Source organism: Chiroxiphia lanceolata, chromosome 15 (assembly GCF_009829145.1).
Source record: "Chiroxiphia lanceolata isolate bChiLan1 chromosome 15, bChiLan1.pri, whole genome shotgun sequence".
Lineage (NCBI taxonomy): Eukaryota > Metazoa > Chordata > Aves > Passeriformes > Pipridae > Chiroxiphia > Chiroxiphia lanceolata.
The window spans coordinates 604,817-625,133 of NC_045651.1; the positions used below are offsets into that span (position 1 = coordinate 604,817).

The following is a 20,317-nucleotide window of genomic DNA, read 5'->3' on the forward strand; positions in this document are numbered from 1 at the left end:
GTGACTGAGCTTGGGGATCTGCAGCCACGGGAGAGTGACAACTGCAGGCAAGTTTGGATTAGACCTGGAGTTAAGTTATCTAGAGCAGGCGAAAAAGAACTGCCTGTAGCATTGCAGATTTCTGTATAAAATTGTAATTATGTATAAATGTTATGTACATTGTATTTTTTCAAATTGAACAAATTGACCAAACAGAAGCCAAACTTGACATTTTGAAGGAAGAATTTATTTCATGTAAGTAAATCTCACAAATCTTCATTTTTATATAGAATTTAAGACTTTCTGTGTGTATTTAAGGAGTTCAGGCCTGCAAGCTGCAGCAGGCCTGTGTACTATGTTGGAGGAGCAGATGTGAGCACAAACTGCCACTTCCTGTGAGCAGCTTGAAGAATGAGAGTTTATATCTTGAAAACATAAATGCATTAGCCAGGCCTGGTTTCAACATTCTTACATAGGCACTGAATCTAGTTCTATGTAAACCCATGTATGTTGGAATTGCTTCTGACTTTTACTGGCATAAATAAGAGGGGAATCAGGCATGTGGTTTATGGGATGTCATAAATAACAGGCCAGGGTCTCCCCTCTCCCATATTATGTATGAAGGGTATGGATGTGAATGCACATACCACTAAAGATACCAGCAGGTATGAAACAAGGAATGGGCTCTGTATCTGCAAGTGACCTGGTGTTTGTCCCACAGAGCCTGGAACATCTCTGGGGGGCCAATGGCCTGTGGGGGCAGGTGCTGCTCCTGTGACCTGCCAGCCAGTCCTGCACAGCGCTGAGGTCAGCGGGGCCCAAACACAGCAGGGTCACCCCAGCTGTGCCCAAAAACGGCAGGGCTCACCTCAGCTGTGCCCAAACACAGCACAGGTCACCTCAGCTGTGCCCAAACAAGGCAGGGCTCACCTCAGCTGTGCCTGCTGCTCCTAGAACGGAGAGGTCATTTTTCATGTGATGTAATGGCAGTGACATAGATGGAAAGAATCTATTTTTTACCAAGAACAAAAGTTCACACAGGGTCTTGAAGGATTTCTGCAAGTACTACGAAGTCGCCTTTTTAATTGTCCATGATTCCAGATAACCACTCAGGTCTACTGACAAAAAGCAAATAGCAGAATAAAGCAGTTGGTGCCTGTCCCTGGGCAGCCAGGTCTCAGCACTGGGGTCCCCCTGCCACAGCCAGCACCTGCCTTGCTGGGGCCTGGGCTGCCACAGTGTCTGCTCCGGAACACACCTCCTGCTCTTCCAGGCAAAAATTGGCCAAATAATGATCTTCTAGTATTGGTCAAGTTATTAGACAACCTGGTTGAGTTTATATTTTCCCAGACAGGGAAACCAGCAGGACAGAAAAAGTGTCCAACCAAAGCAGAAACTTTCTGAGGTTTTGACAGAATACAAATGCATGTAAGACTTCAGTCAATATGAGACATTCCTTTCAACCCCAAATTATGTGCTTTGGTTTACCTTCTCTTATTTCACACACTGGAAGTCTTTTCTCAATATCTTGTTTTAGTCAGAAAATATTATAGGCATGAAAAGAGATTTTTGAAAGTAAAAACCAGAAACAGTCTCAGTGTTACCAGCCTGTGGGTTTCCAAGTTTCCAGGTTCTCCCACTCCCTTTACCTCCCCCAGCTTCTAATGTTCCCTTTTGTTCTGACCAGCCAAGGGCTGACCTCACATATCTGTTGATATGTGACAGGATCCCACCAGCTCTTCAGTTCTGTAATAATGGGATTTGTTTTTTCTGAATTTATTTTAGTGTAAAATAACTAACGTTCCCAGTAAGAGTGCTTGCATCAAAAGATGCAAAAATTTTTTCCTGTTAATTCAATTCTCTTCCTTGTAGTTGATTTGGATTTTCTTCTGGCCTGCCAAAATAAATATTCAGCATTCAGAAATTTAAAAAGATAGTAATTATTCTTTTTTCTTGGAAGAACAAGCTTTAAAGTTTAAAGAAAAAGTATTTCAAATTAAAGTTTAAAATTGCAGAAATTAAGAGGCCAGATCATTTTAAAGACTTTAATTTTCAGCTGATCTCGTGATTTGTGGGGTCAAAAGTTAAAATTTGAACAGCTCTCATAATATCAGTATACCTGATCTTTCACAGCAGCTGTCATGCCGAACCTTTCCTTACAAAATCCTCTGCCCATGCACTTTCCCAAAGCAGTTGTCTTTTAGGATCAGACAACTGCTCACAGTTGCCTTGTCCAGCCTGAAAAAAAGAAACTTTAAAAAAAAGAGAGACATTATATCTCTCTTAAATCACTCAAAACCTCTTCTAGACAAACAAATATTTTGAGCTGGAAGTGACGTTTTGGCAAAGCCAGGGAAGTCTGATTCCAGAGTGTGTGATGCTTTGTGCCTCCCCCATCATTTTGTAATTTTATGTGGCAATTATTACGTTCATGTCAGTGGCCAAAGTAAGCTCAGCACAGCACAGGGCAGGGCAGGGCAGCCATCAGGCAGCCAGGGCTGTGCTGCTGCTCTGGCACAGAGCCTTGGCACAGCCAAACAATGCCCAGCTCCACGTCTGGGGTGAAAACAAGTGTCCCCAAGTGATGACTGACAAACCTTGTCCTGGGAATCAAAGCACCTGTGAAAACACTCCAGTGAAAGTGGTTGCCTGACATTTCTGGCTGTGGTCTCACTGGTTTGGTTCAGGCAGGCTGCATTTCAGGAACGAGGGTGTCCCGGGGCCTGCAGGGCTGTGCTGAGGGACAGGCTGTCCATGGGCTGCCCACCCCCTCTGTGCCCGTGACCCGTGCCCATGGCACGCACAGCCTGAGGGTTCCCTGCACAGCTTTCGCTCCCAGTAAAATAATTTCCCTACGAGGGAAATAGAACAGACAAATTGTGCCTGAGTTCAGCATGAAAATCTTAACATTTTGTAATAAATAAAGGCATCACCTAAATGGGCAAATTAAATGCAATCTGGTTTTATTTCAGTATTTGTTTTCTCTTTCTCTCCCATCCAGGCTTTACTCTGAGACGCACGCTGCCTGTGCTGCACATTCTGCAATCAGAGCAATCTGGCTCCACTAATGTTTGACCTTGTGAATTATGATCTCAAGCCTAGTAAACAGCTCATATGGGTTTGGTTTTCAGGGTGGTATTTTAGCTTCTCATAAATGCTCCCTTTGCCTGGCACTGGGATGTCACCAGCCAGTGGAAAATCGGAGAATATGCCAATGTGCTGCTCTGTGCAGGGGCAGGGATGGCAGGTGGGAGGTGAGGCAGGGCTCCCTGGACAGGCCCTTATGGCTGTGAAGGAGCTGCCACTGTGGGTTACACTGGCAGTGGGGCACGGGAGCCTGGGGAGCACTTCAGGCCCCATCAGGTGAGCCTGCACATCTCTCTTACCTCCCACCCCATTCTCTATAAACAGAATTATTGATGCTGCTAGTGATTTTTCCTCCTTTTTTTGTTTTCACTCCTACCACCCCTTCAAAGACAGAGGAATAGAGCAGGATTAAGGAAGCACAGTCTGAGGTGTAGTGGCAGATGCATACTGCTGCTGTTAGGTGGTGTAACGAAGCTTTGTTTCAGGAAATTCTCTGGAAGCAGACACAGGCTTCCACAGAGGACTCGAACTGGATCTAGTTTGCTTCAAGACTTGCCTCTTTGCACGATTTTCACAGCCAGTAGGGAGAATACAGAGCTGAGTGGGCAAGTTATTATATTCTCAGGGTTTTCGTTCTGAGTCTACATAATTATTAACTATTCTATAACTTTGGCATTGGAAGCAGCCTTGGCACCAGTAGTACTGGTACTGCCTTCACGAGTACTGCTCTTCTGTATTGCCTGGGCCATGCTTTCACTGGCCAGACACAAATGTCTAGATTAAACTGTACTTAAAGGTATGTTTTTCTATTAGAATTAAATCCTTTTTTGGACAGAGAGAGACATAAATACACAACACATTTTAATTTCTTCACAGTATATTGTACTGGTAATCTCTGATGAAATCTCCTGTCCTATAAAAGCAGAATTGCCATTGTATTAACCAATATACTGAGTAGTGAAGAAATGCTGTGGTTCTATTCAGTTCTAGACACTGGTGTCACTTTTTTCTTGCCCAGGAGCATTTTGGCATGCCCAGTATTTAGCTCTCTTCAGTACCTACAGATCTCCCTTTCCCTGCCTCATAGTCTTTGATGTATTTATTATCTTTACCATCATCCTGTGCAAAACAGGTGGTCATGAGGGATGTTCATGAGGGGTTCCTCTGCTGAAGGTCATGAATTCTCATACTTTCAACTAAAGTCTAATTTGTAAAATTAACTTCTTTTTAGAAATTCTTCTTTAAACTACCTGGACTAATCCTCCCTCTTTTCCATCAAAATTGTGATCTGACATTGCTGCGAGTGGGTAAATAATTCTCTCTCTAGCCCTGCATCATCACATTATAATGAGGAGCACTCGATAGCATCTGGAAACACCTGAATACCATGTTCAAAGAATGGCCTAAAAGTGCAAAGCCTTGTTAGGAATTCAGATGCTGGACAAGTATTAGAGCGTATTTTGTTTGTTTTGAAAAAACATCCTTTCTCTACTGGGATGCCCCGCATTTTGGTGCTTGAATGTTCAGGGGTTTTACTGGCTCTGTATGGTCAATGTTGTTATTGTCTGGAGCTCAGCTGTCCTGTGACACAGCACCAGAGCACCAGAGCCATGCCTCCAGCTGAGGAGACAGTGTCCTCTGGGCTGTGGAGAGTTACCACAGGAAGAATATAACGCAAGCAGAAAATTCCTGATATTTGGGTTATTACAGAGCAGCCAGGTTGGAAGCTGAGGCCCTAATTGCCCTGTGTAATGAGAGAGGCCCTGAAAGAAAGGTGTGTGATTGGAGCAGCACTTCAAGCTGGGAGCAAAAAATCACAGTGGAGCAGTACACAGCTCAGAGCTGCCCACTGTGCCACCTGCTTCAAGGCCAGCATGAGCCCATGGAATCTCAGGCCAGAAGCCAAGACTTGGTTCCACTCCCAGAAAAGTCAACGAAACCCATTTAAAGTGAAATGATGTCATGCTGTACTGCAGGCTGAGTGACTTGGCAGCATTACTGTTAATAGCATGGTACATCCCAGGTACAAGTTAATGAAGCACAGAGTTACAGCACTTCTGTGTAGCTGGTTAGTGGAGCCTGGGACTAAAACATACTGAAACTGTCATCTGTGGGCAGGATTTCACCTGGCCTTCAGAGTCTGACTGCTCTGGGAACTACCCCAACATTTTCCTACTTAATAAATCCCTTCCCGTGGTGCCATTCTCAATATCATCTAATGGCCATCCCATACTGATAGAAGAGGAGCTAAAATTTATCAAGGAATTCAGGACCTGAGTTGTCACCAGGGTGTTTTATGTGGTAAGTATTAGGACAGAATGTGCTGAAAAATTACACTAGCCAGGAAGAAGGGCAGGAACCACTGTGTATCAGGAATGTTAAACATCACACAGTGATGGTTCTGACAGTGCAGCATTTATTTTCCCCGTCCCCTTCCCTTAAAATAGTTTTTCTTAAACCACAAAACTTTGCCTTTCTTTTCTGCTTCACAGACAAGCAGAGCAACTACAGGAACAATCTCTAGAGATGTTCTGCAAATATTTTTCCTTCTTCGGTCTGTGTCTTTTCCTTCCAACCCAAAGGTAAGTGGAAGGTTTGTTTTGTTTCACAGGGAAAATTTGAAATATGTTTCACATAAGTAATGCGGGTCAAAAGGAAACTATGCTTCCAGTTATCCAGCCCATCCAAAGGAAGCTGGGTGCAGTAAGGGATGTGGCATAGAAAAGAGCAACCTGCACAGGTCCCTAAACCACAATATGTCCATTACTAGTGCAACCCCTGATTTCCTGTTCAAAACCAGAGCACAGTTTGTAGGTTTTTGCTGGAAATGCCACCCCACCAGGGCTCCCAACTCTGTTATTACCATCCTTGGACCTACAAGTCCCAAATTTCTTTAATTCTTTGTGTATATAATGTGCAAAAACTGGTTCAGTTCTGCTGTGAGGTCCTGTATGGCCTTAGAACCTGCAGCCACAAGGCCTATTAACCCAGCTTTGAAGGGAGCAGAGGAAAAAACATTGGTAAGAGCTGTAAGTCCATGGCTGCTTCCTGCCCAGAGCAGGGGTCCTGAGACTGGGAGTGGCAGAGGCTCTGCCTCCCACCTCCTTCTGCCCTGCCCAAAGCAATGACAAACTCCTAAGGATTCACTCAGTGACGCTTTCCTCAAGTGAGCACGAGAGCACCTGGGGACATTGCACCAGAAAAGTCACCTTGTACAGTCCAAAGCCCCCATGTCTCTTGCTGTCTGTATGATAGTACAGATCTGTCAGCCTGACAGTGCCAGCTCCTGGCTCCATTGTCCAGTCACAAAGGGTCAGTTTGGACACTCAGGTGGACGCAGCTGGGGCGGTTCTGCCCTCAAAGCTCTGGGGGTGTCTCTGAAGTGCACAGTGCTCCACCTTTCCTCTCCCAGTGTTACTCCTGGCAGTAGCTGTGTGGAGCTGCCTGACATTCACATCTGAGGATGAAGCCTCTTTAGGAGACTAGAGATTAGGGAGGAAGAGCGGTTGGGCAGTAAGATTTGTCTCAGGTTGTCCTAAGCAGGAAGGAAAAAGAAATGCATGTTCCTTATATAGACGGTATGAGAAGGAGTGGGAAGGGGAAATTGGGGGTTATTGTTAAAACTTGTGATCTATAGACTTTGCTTGATATCTCTGTGATATTTTAGGAAGGTCCTTAAGGTACTGACTGTGTGTAGAACCTGTAGCTATCAGTGGAGGCAATTTGCCATTTTCCCACCTCTTCAAGGTGCTAATTATACAGCCAAGATAGCAATGTGAGCAAGTGCTTGTAATTTCAATTATCTACTTGTTTTTAATAACTATTTTATGCAGTTTGCTTGTTTGAGCACAAGCTGGAAATACAGCTGCAGCTGCACACCAGATGTGCCCAGCCCATGTGTCACAGTACGTATTTGTGTCCCCAGGAGGTGCTCCCTGGGTCACGTATCCAGCTTGCACAGCAGCGACACAACATCCCTTCCTGGATTTGAGAACCTCACCATGGGATACAACAAATACCTCCGGCCCTACTTTGGTGGTACGTTGGCTCCACGCATGTGAGCATTTCAAGAACAGCCTGTAAGGCTCAGGTGGAGGGGATGCTTTAAACTTGTTTTAGAATGCTGCAGTTTGAAAGGTTGTGTTTCTTTCAAATTAGGTGGTGGCCAGGGCTGCCCTTCCTTCCTGTGCATCCACTGTTGTCTTGAATACCTGGTGCATGTATGTGTGGGCCTTGAGAACATGTCCATCTCTGAGGCTGAGAGCAGGGAATTTATAAACTTCAACATCTCTAGGAAAGACCTGACCAAGTAACTAAATTCCGCTCTAACTGTACAAGCTTTTGTTTAGAGCCTGAGTCTTTGATTTTCTGCTTTACAGATGTTCATGTACAGCTATTTAGTAGATTGCAGCTATAGAGGAACGAAGGCACTCTTCTTGCCAGGAATATTGACTTTTGACACACCTTCTCTTTCCACTGAGACACAAATGTGCTTTAAACCCTGGTGAGACCGGGCAGTCAGGAGCAGGTAGGCATTTAGGAACTTGAGGCTCTTGACCAAATTTGGTGTCAGGTCTCCCACTTTCCAGATGAGTGCTGTAATCACACAGAGTAAAAGGTTTCTCAGAATGACATTCGGCATCTGAAAACTATCAATGAAAGTTTAAAAAACAGCTATGACCATTTTTTATTTCTATTAATTTTGTTTTTCTGCCAGAACCCATTAATGAAACTCTGCTTGACAGAAAAATTTCCCATTGACTTTCACAAGGCTTTGGATGTTTCCCATTGTAGACTGACCTGCTGCTACTGAGCTTCTTCCATTTTCTGACCATGGTAATAAATTTCTGTGACAATACAGAATTTGCTGTCTTGTTATGCCTGGAACATCTGACATCATGACTGACTAGTAAAGCTCCTCCAACTCTCGTCACACCAGTGAAGAGATGCTTCTCCATGATGAAACGGAGATCAGCTGCATCTATGGCAGATGTTGTACAAAAATGATCAGGACTCTGGTGTCACCTCCTCCAGAGGCCCGAGTCCTCACAGATTGAACCCGTGGTCAGTAACTGGATTGGGCTTCAAGAGTCCAAATAGACAGAGGGCATGAATGACACCTACATTAAAAAAATACATCCTTTGCAAATGAAACTTATTTTGTAACAGCTTAAAACAAATAAAACAAACAAACAAAGACAAAACCACCTGGAAAACGATTTAGAAATTGTGACCCTTGGACATTCCTAAGTGTCACTTAAATGATGAAACTGAGTTTTAGCAATCCCAAGGCATTGCTGTATCGCCACTTAGGCAGAGGCATGTCTTGGAAAGCCCTGCTTGGAGCCCCACATTCGTCCCGGAGATCGGACAAACCAGGCACAACCTAATGCACAGTTTGTGTCTCTGCGCTGGTACAGCATTTCCCTCTGCAGGGCCGCTGCTGGCTCCGGGCCCTTCCCGGCGGTGCCCGGGCCGTTCCCGGCTGCTTCCCGGGGCGTTCCCGGCGATTCCCGGCCGTTCCCGGAGATTCCCAGTCGTTGCCGGAGATTCCCGGCCGTTCCCGGAGATTCCCAGTCGTTGCTGGAGATTCCCGGCCGTTCCCGGAGATTCCCGGTCGTTGCCGGAGATTCCCGGTCGTTCCCGGAGATTCCCGGTCGTTCCCGGAGATTCCCGGTCGTTCCCGGAGATTCCCGGTCGCTCCCGGGCCGCTCCCGGCCGTTCCCGGGCGGTGCTGCCCTCTCGCGGTGGATCTCCGCAGTTGGTGTCAGCACTCCCCAGATCCAGGGCGAGTGCTGAAAGTTGGTTTGCAATTAGAACGGTCGGGTAGTAACTAACAAGAGGCAAAGGCTGTTGTACTTGCGGTTTGTTCCCCGGAAGCAGTGCATTCCTGCCTCCCGGAGCACCGGGACTGTCCATCGCTGCCGTGCGTGGGCAGAGCTGCGAGCAGTGCCCTGTGCGGAGTTACCGGCCGGGCCGCTCCGGGGAGGTGGGGGGGGGGAGGCTGGGAAGCAAGGGACAGTGGCCCTGTCTGCCCAGCCACCCACAAATGCCACTGAAATGCTGCTGATCCAAACTACTCAGCTTCACAGATGGTGCTGGTGGGTATTTGCCCTCTGCTACCAGCACCAGAAGAGAACTCCAGCTCCCTGAAAGTGACAACTGCATTTTGGATCATGTAATTTGCGAGCCTTTGGCCCTCTGTGGTTTTAGGGACAGCGTGTGAGGCTGGGGGCAGTGCCCACGCTGCACAGCATCCTGAGTGGCTTTACTGTGCCCTTCAAACTTCCCTTCTCTCTGCTGAGGCACTTCTTTCCCTCCACAGGAGAACCTGTTCAAATTGCAATGAGTCTGGACATTGCAAGTATTTCCAGTGTATCCGAGAGCAACATGGTAAGTGAAAGAATTTTTATTTTATGAGATAAGAGCCTGAGAGACTTGGCATGTATTCTGTGACCACAGAAATGGTCACTTGAAGCTACTTTGCTGTTCTGGGCTATTGACCACTTTCAGAGGTGTGATGAAAACAGGGCTCATCTATGACTGCAGACTGTGTAGATGCCGTAGTAATGTGGGCTTGCAAGTAAATAGAAGTGGCTCCAAAGGTCCTACTGGTCAAAAATTCAGCACCTCGTGGAAATCAGGCCCCTTGGGAATGGAAAAAATCAATACTGTGTGGCATTTCCTCTCCCTTACCTTTCCTCCATGTAGGAGCCCTTTGTGTGAGACAGGGATGGGCTCTGTTGGACGTGCTGGCACTGACTGAAATCCCAGACAGGTTTCTTCTCAAGGAGGAGAAGTAAGGCTTTGAGCTGAGACACAGTTTGAGGCTCAAAGGACTGGCCTTCCCAAGGAAAGAAAAAAAACCCCAAACATCTCTTAAATCTTCCCATCACTGGTGAGTCTGGTACATTCTGCTTCTGATAATTCATTCATGGCCAGTCTTTGCGAGCAAAGATTTGGGAAAGGTCTTTACCCTTCCAGCCTGCGCAGTGGATTTTTTTTTAGGTGAGACACAGTATGCACTGAGCTGAGCCCACCCTTTAATCCTAAGGTTCATCTGCTGGGGCCGAGCGAGCTTGGACGGTGGCAGTGACGTCCTCAGGACATAGGTTTGTTTAGAGTGACCTTCTCCTGGATGGATGGCCTTACAGGGCTGACGAGCTCCATCTGCCTGGGGGAGTTTCCCTGACCGGGAATCGAACCCGGGCTGTGGCGGTGAGAGTGCTGCATCCTAGATCACTAGATCACCAGGGGTCCTCGCTTCTGATAATAGCTGGATTTCAAACACTGATCACTGAAAGCTCCTGTTTCGGGTTGGCCAAAATCATAGGCAACTTGGGTAAATTCAGCAAATAATTTCAGTCCAAACAGTTAGAAGGTCATTCAGGAAAAATGTCGACACTTAATTTCTGCATTTTCAAGACTACCACCACTTTTTCTGCCTCCTTCCAATAAATTAAACAAGTTCACTAAATAAAATATTTCAACTTTGATAAAGGTATTCATTTTGGGGAAGGAGCAGAACCAACAAAATCAATTATTCACAAACTTCTCACTTAATTGAAGTGCCTTGTAAAATAGATCATGTTCTGGAGTTTTTCTGGATGATCCATCTAAATTTCTTTGACCATATGGAAAATATTGCAGAGGCTCACTCTGTGTCTTGCTCAAAACTGGAAAATCAACCAGGATTCTTCACTTTTGTCACTACTATAACTCACTGCACTGAAAGCCATAACAAGGCTTTGATTTTTTTTTTACTCCATCACAGGCCAAGAGCGAAATTTTAAAAGCTGCAAAAGCTAACACTGATATTCCTTAATTCCTTAGAGCATTTTAAAAACTAGAAATGGAATGAAGCAGAACTACTTGATCTTCCAAAGCCAGGCAGCATTTCTGTGGTGAAACAGTGACTTCAGGCTGTTAACACAACTGCCAGTGCCAGTCCGTCTGTGACAGAGATGTTCTGAAAATAAAAGGCATTACTGGTTGCATGTACTTGGACTGTAAGGATGGAAGTGAAATAGTCCAGTAGTGCCTGTGTGTGTCCAGAAGGCTCAGCAAAGCATTGGCTTCAGGGCTGAGTGAGTACTGCTTATTCTTTTCTGCTGGGGCTCTGTGAAAATGCTCCAGCCACTGCAGGTCGATTTTGGCAGGCTAAACACAAGTTAATCCCAGTGTCCTTAGATTCAAAACTCCTATTAAAAGAAAAGGTACCAGTTTAGTTTTTTTCTTTGTTTGGGGCTTTTTTAAGGCCTCAGTGAAGTAACAGGTTGGATTCACTTACCTTTTTTCCTCCAGTGCCAATGTGTCTTTCACGATCATATTTATACTGTGTGTGGAATTTCCCAGCTCTAGACAATGACTCATCTGTAATGTCAATGACTTACTGGGTGGCCTCAAGTGTGTGTTTCCCATATGTTTTCTTACCTGCACAATGAACACAAAAAAATATCAGTCACAGTAATTGCTCATTATTTTAAAAAAAGCACTGTAAGTATAATCTTTAGTCCTCAAACACCATACCTTAGAATATAGTATATTAAAAATATTACTGAATAAATAAAACTATGCTGAAAATAAAGCTTGAGGCTTCATTGAAGTTTGGCTGTGGCAGGTTAAACAAATGCGTGCCATGTCTCTTGTCACACGTGGCATGCCCGTGGCTGTGCTGTGCAGGTTCTGGACATGCATCCTCACAGGCTCTCCTCTCTTTCCCAGGATTACACAGCTACCATATCCCTGCGGCAGCGCTGGACAGACCCCCGGCTGGTCTTCCATGGCAACAGGAGCTTCACGCTGGATGCTCGCCTGGCGGAGCTGCTCTGGGTGCCAGACACCTACGTCGTGGAGTCCAAAAGGTCCTTCCTGCACGACGTCACCGTGGGCAACCGTCTCATCAGGCTGTTCTCTAATGGCACCATCTTGTATGCCTTGAGGTGAGTCACCCTTTGCTTTGGGGCTGAGGGGTCAGAATATATTCCCAGAATTACACTGGACAGCAGCAGATACCAGCTGTCACGGGTCAGGAGCTTAGGGTCAATGAGCCTACTGTGACCATACTCTTCCAATGCATTTCCCCCTGTTCTGGCCTCCTGCAAATGCCGGTCAAGGATCAGGATTTCTCATCATGGTATATGCTGTGTCCTGCACATTGTGCCCACTCAGAAAGCTCACAAGTTTCGGTGTCACCCAAGAAAAGTCGAGTCAGGTGGAGACAGCGGAGGAATGGAAAGAGGACATCATAACAGTGAAAGTTTAACTGATAGTGGAAACCTGTTTGTTTATCCAGTGCCATGTAGCAATGACTTCTGTTTTTTACCAAAAACTGTATATGTCTGTGTACTGCAGGAATGTGCTCTGTGGTTGTGTTGGCAGTTCCTACAGTGCTCTGTCTCCTTACTCACAGTAACTAGGTCCCAGTTACCTCAACTGCAAAGTAAAACTCATTTACCTCCCCATCAGAGCAAGCCAGAATATGTGTGCCGTTCATTAACGTGCCTTCACGTCACAAGTGGTGACTTCTTCAGATGTGCAAGCTGTAGCACTGGAAAAAAATGTGAATCTACACCAAATCTCCCACCAGAGCAAAGCAAAATTCCTGCTTGGGTTATATATTCATCAGGGTGGTTGCAGAGAGCACATGCTCTTAAGGAGGGTTCTAAATTAATTCATTTCATAGGCCTAATGACAGAGCAGAGTCTTTGTCATCCAGTTTGTTATGTAAAACAGGTATTTCATTACATGCTTTTATTGCAACTTTCAGAGTTCTTTCTCCTCCTACAGAATCACTACTACTGTTGCCTGTAACATGGACCTGTCAAAATATCCTATGGACACACAAACATGCAGACTGCAGCTGGAAAGCTGTAAGTGTAACATTCTAGAAAACTCTAACTTTAAATTTGTTTATTCATAAATAACTACATATCTTGAATATTTGGATTCAGTGCAGTGGCTTTCTGGAGTAGACTTTCAGTCTTGCAGATACTAATGTCCAAAAGAAAACAACTTTTGCATCATCAATTTTCAAATGTTTGTGTTAAAATCCAAAATCCAGAGAATTTCTGTCACTGTGCAGACTATGCAAAAAGAGTGATAATAATGAATATTTATATTGAAATGCAGATATTTCAATTTTGGATAGAAAAGTTGAAGTAATATTGGCTGGTTTTCCAAATTTGGTACCTTTTGAACACATAGCTTCTTCAAAACTAACTTGTGGGGTAAGTGCATGGGATGGGGTATGGCAAGTAACAACCTCTCACATTTTTAGGTATCTAGTACCCTTGTCAACAGAAGAGTCTCTGACTGGGAAGTCTCAAGAAAAGGAATTGTCAGTGAGTTCTGCTCTCAATGAGATTAAAAGTTCGTCTATGGCAATGCTGGCTGAGAAAGGCTCCAGGAAAATTTAGACCACTCCAGTGTTGTTAGCCCAGAGCTCAGCCAGCTCAGTGCTGCTGTGTGCTGTGAAGCTCCACAATGAGCAGGCTTCATCTCCTGCTTGATGGCACAAAACCAAACATCTCAGCACTGAAAACATCAGCATTTTAACGTCTGGGGTTGCAGCATGAAGCACCTAGGGAAGCACATATTATTTTCACATTAAAATCATATTAGTTCACCATGGTTAGCGTTATTACAAAGCACAGCTCTTGAAATAATAATGATTGGCCTCTTCTGCTAAAGCGGAGCTTGTTTGGGCCTGGTTTAAAAGTGATTGGGTCCTACATCATGTTGAGTTGCTGTATAATTCCAATGAAATTACATACACATTGCCCACTGGAGATTTCATTAGGATAAGTGCCCAGAAATAATGCTATTTAAATATATGCCAGATGAATTAACAACAATCTATCATTTATTATAAAATTTTCCTCAGTAACTACAATTTATAAAACCACTTAGAAACTTAGAAAAGTCATATGCTTAGGATTCTACTCAGGGATTCATACTCTGGACACCTAATTTAGGAGTTTATCTCGCTCAAGCTCCGGTAATTTGTGTCTAATAAGAAAACACAGTTAGATGAAAACAGAGCTGCAACTGCATCTGATTCCTCCTACCAGGACGAACGGGTTGTTACCAGAATCACAGTGTCCTTACGCATGGTCTCAAATAAAATAAAATAATTACATCAGTGAGACTGATGGGGTTGTTTTCTAAATTAAGTGAAATTTTTGAAGAGAATGGCAGGCTAGTGATTCAGTACAAGCTTTATCTCTCAGACTGAGGTATCCCTCAGTCCAACCTGAGGTTATGCCATCACTTACATTCCTGGAAGCACTTACTCGGGTGGCATATACGGAGTCACACTTCTTTGGAGGCAGGAATTTGGTGTTACTTAAATGTCATGGGCATTTATTTGTCCTCAGTAACTTAATGCCTTTGGGGATAGGAGGAATGATTTGTAGAAACAGTTGCCTTTATGAGCAAGTTTTCTGGGCAATGCGTATCCAGTCAGAGGAACCTAGTTCATAACCATGTAGCAGTCTCAGTTCTAAGCTTCTGACTGACTGAAAATGCATTTTCTCCTATTTTTAGGCACTTGAATAGGTGATTCAGTGAAATGTGCTTCTGCTCCTTGGTAAGGGACTCAGTGGGATCTGAATTCTCTATTTTTAAGCACTGTTTATCTCCTGCTCTCAGACTGAAGAGACTACATTTGAGGCTTACTTGCTGCAGTGTTTAATCCTGCTGCATGTAATCAAGCTGTGCATGACAGCAATTGATTATCTTTAAATCAGAAATACCCCATGTAAAGGATTGAAATAGACTCTCTGCAGGCTTGCATGTTGTGTGTCATTCCCAGAGGCACGTGTTCCTGTTGAAATCTGGACCAGCAGACAAAGTGCAGCAATGAAAGCACAGCCAAGGTCCACCCGTGGTCTGACAGCTCAGAGGGCCTTTGTCCAGCCTGCAGTGCCTGGACTGTGGCTCTGTTCCCCCTCAGGGCTCAGAGCAGGGCAGCAGCCAAGCTGTAATGGCTAAACCACAGTCAGACAGGTCTCTGTGTTCTCCTTAGGGGGCTATGATGAAAATGATGTCACCTTCACATGGCTGAGAGGAAACGACTCTGTCCATGGCATGGAGCAGCTGCGGCTCTCCCAGTACACGGTGGAGCGTTACTACACCCTGGTCTCCAAGTCACAGCAGGAGACAGGTAAATTTGTGAAAGAAAAAGGCAAGGAAAGTTCTTGGGTATTTCCCATCCCATCTCCACACATACCTGAAGAAACCTTCTCCCTTCTTTCTATAAAGTTACAGTAACTGCGAGTAAAATTAATTTTTAAAATATACTTTCGATTGTAAATTACAATTCTATCATGATGGAATAACATCTCTTTGTACATCAGAATTCAATGTCTTTTTCATTAGCAGTGTAAATACTCTTCTCTCCAATCACAGACACTGTGAAAGGGGGGCAAAACTTCCTCAGAATTACTAGGTTTTAAAAATAACAATGTTTTGTTGTTCTGTTGTGTACACAGCCCATGAACAACACAGACTTTGTTTCTACGTTTCAAAGGGAGCTATTGTTTAAACAGCAGAACTATATCCTGAAAACATTACTGATCCAGCCCCAGAACCCTTATGTCAGTATTTACAAAAAATTGATTTTAAAAAATTGACTGAATTTTTTTGAGCAGAAAAGGATACCATTATCAAAGATCACAAATTGCTAATGAAAACAGGGCATCTAATTCCTTGTGATGATAAGGTAGTGGGATGCTTTGGGATGTGAGCCAGAGCCTGCTGAAATCGAGAGACAAATCTTTTGCCTGTTTCTCAGCCATCAGATGAGCCTGAACTTGGCAATGCCCCTTCCAAGCAGTGTTGGGAAAAGTGCGCTGAGCTGAGTGTGCGAGAGCAGGGGACAGCACCAGCCCTGCTCTGCTCCCAGTTAAGGCACTGCTGTCACATATTTCCACCGGGGCTGAAGCCCAGGAACCCCTCTGCAAACCCTGCGTTGTTGGATGTCCCTGCCCTGTCAGTGCTGTGTGTCCTCTCGTGTGGGATGTGTTGGCAAAGCAAGCCCTCTGAGGTGAAGCAATGCCTCCTCCACAATCATGGTGTGGCTCTGCTGAGGTCCCTCAGCTGAAGGGCTGGTGCTGGGCTGTTCCAGTTTCACTTCAGGTGTCCTTGGGAATCTCATGCTCACTGAGTTTCTTCCTTTCATGATCAGGCAGTTACCCACGTCTGATATTACAGTTTGAGCTAAGAAGAAATGTACTTTACTTCATTTTGGAGACCTATGTGCCCTCCACTCTGCTTGTCATGTTGTCCTGGGTTTCTTTTTGGATCACATTGGACTCAGTGCCTGCAAGAACCTGCATTGGTGAGTTATTGCCTGAGGAATTGAGAAGACTTAAGCTGGCAGGGCAGCCTCTCAAGGTTGGGTAGATGGTCCTTTTCTTGAGCTCTCTGCTCCGGGATAAATAGTCTATTGACCTTCTGCTGTTGCTTGGGGCAGAGCTGGGTTAGCATGGAGGATGTGCTGTGGCAGGTACACGTGCCCACCTGCCAAGGCTCCCAGGAGATTCACAGCAGAGAGTAGAGGACAGAGCACACATTCTTTGTGGTGTGCTTTGGGAGGAGCAGGATGGGGGAATTTTTTACAGAAAGCCAGAAAAAGAAGAGAGCCAAGTGCTTATTGGAGCCAAGTTGTCAAGAGCAGGGAGAGCCTGTGTGAAACTTGTAGCTAGTGCTGCAAAAGCATTTCAGTTGCTGTGATGGATGATTTGGATTTGGTAAGAAGTGATATGAGCAACAACATGTGCAGAAGGGTAGGCCAGGACTTTTCCAAAGAGTCCACAAGACAAGGTATCTCTTTTTCTGCTTTCCAAGGAGTTACAACAGTGCTTTCCATGACAACTCTGATGATTGGCTCACGAAGTTCACTTTCAAAAACCAACTGTTTCATTAAGGCCATTGATGTTTATCTTGGCATCTGCTTCAGCTTCATCTTTGGTGCCCTTGTGGAATATGCAGTGGCTCACTACAGCTCATCACAAAAGTGTGCAGCTAAAGTACCTCAAGAGGTAAGGCTTGATAAACCCAGAGATCTTGGATTGACAGCAGTTAGTTCTCCATTAACTGAATAAGACAAATGGTCTTCCTGTTACAGGTACATTAACACTGGCTTCTCCTAAATGGCACTAAATCTTTATTTTTGTGTGCAGCAAGCACATGAATAGCTCTAGAGCACTGTGTCTCTGACAGACTTCTGAGCAGCAGCCTCAGCTGACAGTCATATTGGGTTCATCAGACCACATTCAGGAAGGCACTTTGGCCTGCCACCGGAATTGGGTCTGTGGCCCTGAACTGAGCTCATGTGAGCATGAAGCACCTCTGCTCCTTTCAAAATGCAGCCAGAGAAGACCCAGTATAACACACCTCTTTGTTCTCCTATGGAATAACTCTGATTAGGAAGGTACTTTGCTCTTTTTTTACAAAGGAAATATGAACCCTTCTTCCTCCCTTCCCAGAAGACACTACCAAACATCAGTCCCACCATGTTCCATGGGGATTGCGAGAGTGCATTGTTCAACTGCTCTGCTTAGTGTGAGAAATTAAAAAGTCAGCTATGACCATAGTCCAGTAGTCATCAAGGGCCCAAATCCTGTGAGAGGGAGAAGAGGTTTCCCACTTCAATGCTGTGTTCCCCAGCCATTAAGTTACTGAGTAGACATGAAGAGATGGATGTCCAGGAGGAGATGCATGTTGGGTTGCACTGGGTTGCTCAGTGACAGAGTGAGACTTGCTCAAGGTATAAAAATACCTCTAGAAATACAGTGGTGGAAACACAGGCATCTCTGGGACCTCAGGCCCTCCTAAAAATAGGGAGCAGCTGAAAGGTGTGTTTGAGTGGATGACCACATACAACCACTCTTTTATCTATATCCTTATGATTTCCTTCCTCTGCAGGAGAAGACGGATCCTAAAACTAACTCTGCACTCTTGTTTCCTAGGGGCCGGCAAATAAGATCACTAAAGAAATGGAAGATGTCAACATCACTAACATCCTCAACAATTCCATCACCAGCTATAAAGAGAAAATCAGCTTCACAAGCATTGAAATTTCCAGTGATAATGTTAACTGCAGTGATTTGACTACGAAAAGCCATGAGAAAATCAAATGTGTCTTGAGAAACAAAATGCACAGGATTATTGGTTATTTCACAATTCAGAACCCCGGCAATGTGGACCACTACTCCAAATTGCTTTTCCCTTTGTTTTTCATGCTGGTCAATGTGTTTTATTGGGCTTATTATCTATATTTTTAGTAGAAGTTAGTTGCTTCATCCTCTTACTTCAGCAGGAAAGGAATTGAGCCAATGGGTATCCAGGTATCTAACATCAGTGAATTCAATGTGGACAAAATGCTTGTGTCCTCAGGTACCCAGCAGAAGAGTGTGTGAGGTGTGCAAGATGCAACACTGACTCTGGACAGCAGCCTGTTCAGCTGAGTGGCTGTGCTGGGCCCTGTCACTCGTACCTGTGTTTCCTTCCAGCATCTCACCTGCTGGAGATGGGTGTGCAGGACTGCACGGGGCAGAGCACTACAGGTGGCAAAATTGTTTTGGTAGCCTGGAGCAGGTTAGAACCTTCAAGTTTAGATCTCCAAGAGAATGTATAAGATTATACAAACAAAAACAAAGCTGTTATTCTTTGTTTGCCAGAGATAACAGAGGGACTGTGATTGCTTCCTCAGTAGCTGCTCTGTTGCAGTGGGAGAAGCCGAGCGCAGCAGCACGCTGTGTGCTCGGGAGCGTTCCTGTGCATGGTGCTTCCCGGGGGCACGCAGTGCCAGGCCGGGGATTTTGGTCCTGCTGGCTGTGGTGTGCCTCTGCTTTTAACGCCTGTCACTCATTGAGGTAATCCTCACTTGCTGAAGTTCTCCCTCCCTCAGACAGACAGAGGGCTTGCTGTTTGTAGTGAGCAAAATTTTTTCAGAGATTTGGGAACACAAAATAGAGGCAGCAAAATTGTTTGGTAAACTGTCTCTTATACTCCTCCTGCTGTGCTGCAGTTGAACAGATTCTACCACCTTCCATGTCTTCCTCACACATTATTTTTCATCCTGGAGAGTGCTTCCTTCAGCTTTCACTGTTATAAGCAGTTCTCATTTCTTGCCAGCTGCAGGCTTGAGTGGCCCATTTGTCATCCCCTCTTTTATGTGGTTGTGCAGCTGTGGCAAGTCAATACTTCTGGGTGAAAAACACGTGTGGGCTGAGGGAGGGTAGTCTAAATCACCCTTTCACTCTCTATTTTAGCCTGGAAAAGTGTTACTTTTCTGCAGAAATTCAGATTCTAAGTGGGCTCTGGAAACTGCCCAAAGTCACCTTTGTTTATCCTGCAGTCAGCAGGATCCAGAGCTTTCTTTTAAAGATAAATTAAATGTGGTGCACACACAGTTATGTGCCATTTGGTACTGTGCAGCTTAAGGCTACTGGAAGTCTTTATTTCCTGGTTATAAAATTGACATTTTATGGCAGATTTCCCCCTGACCTTTTTTGGTCCATGCTACTTTTGTAACTGGGAGGGTGTAATCCTGCAGTTATGTGCGCAGGACTGGAATTGCCTGCAATGGCCGCCATTCAGCACAGTTCTGACTGAGTGAGGCCTCTCAGCAGGCAGCTTATATTACAGTGTTTGCTTAGTGTAAGAATCTCTTATTGGGGGTTCCTCTACAAGGTGGGCAGAGCACGCAAAACTATAGATTTTTTACTTTAATAACTTTTTATTGAACCACTTCACTGTGCTATATTGTGAGGGATCTAAACCTCATATTCATAAATCATAGCTTTTACAAAAAGCAGCACGAGAAAACAAAGGGGAACAGATTGACAATGGCAAGTGAATAAACACAAACTCCAATAATGAAATGTTGTCTTGTATATACTGGCATTTAAAGTCCATTCCATAAAATGTAATAAAGTGAATGTTTGTGATATGAACACAACCCCCCAGAGAGATACTCTATTAAAAAAATCATTACCTTCTTTCTGTATCAGTTTCTTTCTGTAAAACCCAACTAAAATGCCCTAATGTGCTCCAGCCACCAAATATTAATGTTAACAAAAGGAATTTCTTTGTACAAAGCCCTCTAAGATCAAGTCCAACTGTTCCCCCAACACTGCCAAGGCCACCACTAACCCATGTCCCCAAGTGCCACATCCACATGGCTCTTAAATCCCTCCAGGGATGGGGACTCCACCCTCTGCCCTGGGCAGTCTGTTCCAAT

The 20,317-nt window shown here is 44.7% G+C and overlaps 1 protein-coding gene across 4 annotated transcripts; it reads left to right on the plus strand.

Annotated features, from left to right (window-relative positions):
* The first annotated feature begins 274 nt into the window (after positions 1-274).
* On the plus strand, positions 275-20,037 carry GABRP (gamma-aminobutyric acid type A receptor subunit pi). Of its 4 annotated transcripts, none has more exons than XM_032703298.1 (10): positions 275-644; positions 5,559-5,648; positions 6,992-7,104; positions 9,392-9,459; positions 11,791-12,008; positions 12,856-12,938; positions 15,095-15,232; positions 16,256-16,408; positions 16,918-17,111; positions 18,042-20,037. In XM_032703298.1, exons 1-10 carry the CDS (start codon positions 598-600, stop codon positions 18,354-18,356), a joined length of 1,419 nt encoding a protein of 472 aa, XP_032559189.1. In that variant the 5' UTR covers positions 275-597; the 3' UTR covers positions 18,357-20,037. The 4 variants fall into 4 exon arrangements, with proteins under 4 accessions (XP_032559189.1, XP_032559192.1, XP_032559190.1 ...); XM_032703299.1 differs by lacking the exon at positions 275-644 and adding an exon at positions 4,056-5,367; XM_032703301.1 differs by lacking the exon at positions 16,918-17,111 and having other exon boundaries at positions 18,042-18,169.
* Positions 20,038-20,317: the final 280 nt, after the last annotated feature.

What these genes read in the sequence shown, in the direction of transcription:
- GABRP (XM_032703298.1), top strand. Translation starts at nt 598, where the DNA reads ATGAAGGGTATGGATGTGAATGCACATACCACTAAAGATACCAGCAG. An exon ending in CTTTTCCTTCCAACCCAAAG is followed by an intron (nt 5,649 to 6,991) that starts GTAAGTGGAAGG and finishes TTGTGTCCCCAG; the next exon opens with GAGGTGCTCCCTGGGTCACG. An exon ending in GCCTGCAAGAACCTGCATTG is followed by an intron (nt 16,409 to 16,917) that starts GTGAGTTATTGC and finishes CTGCTTTCCAAG; the next exon opens with GAGTTACAACAGTGCTTTCC.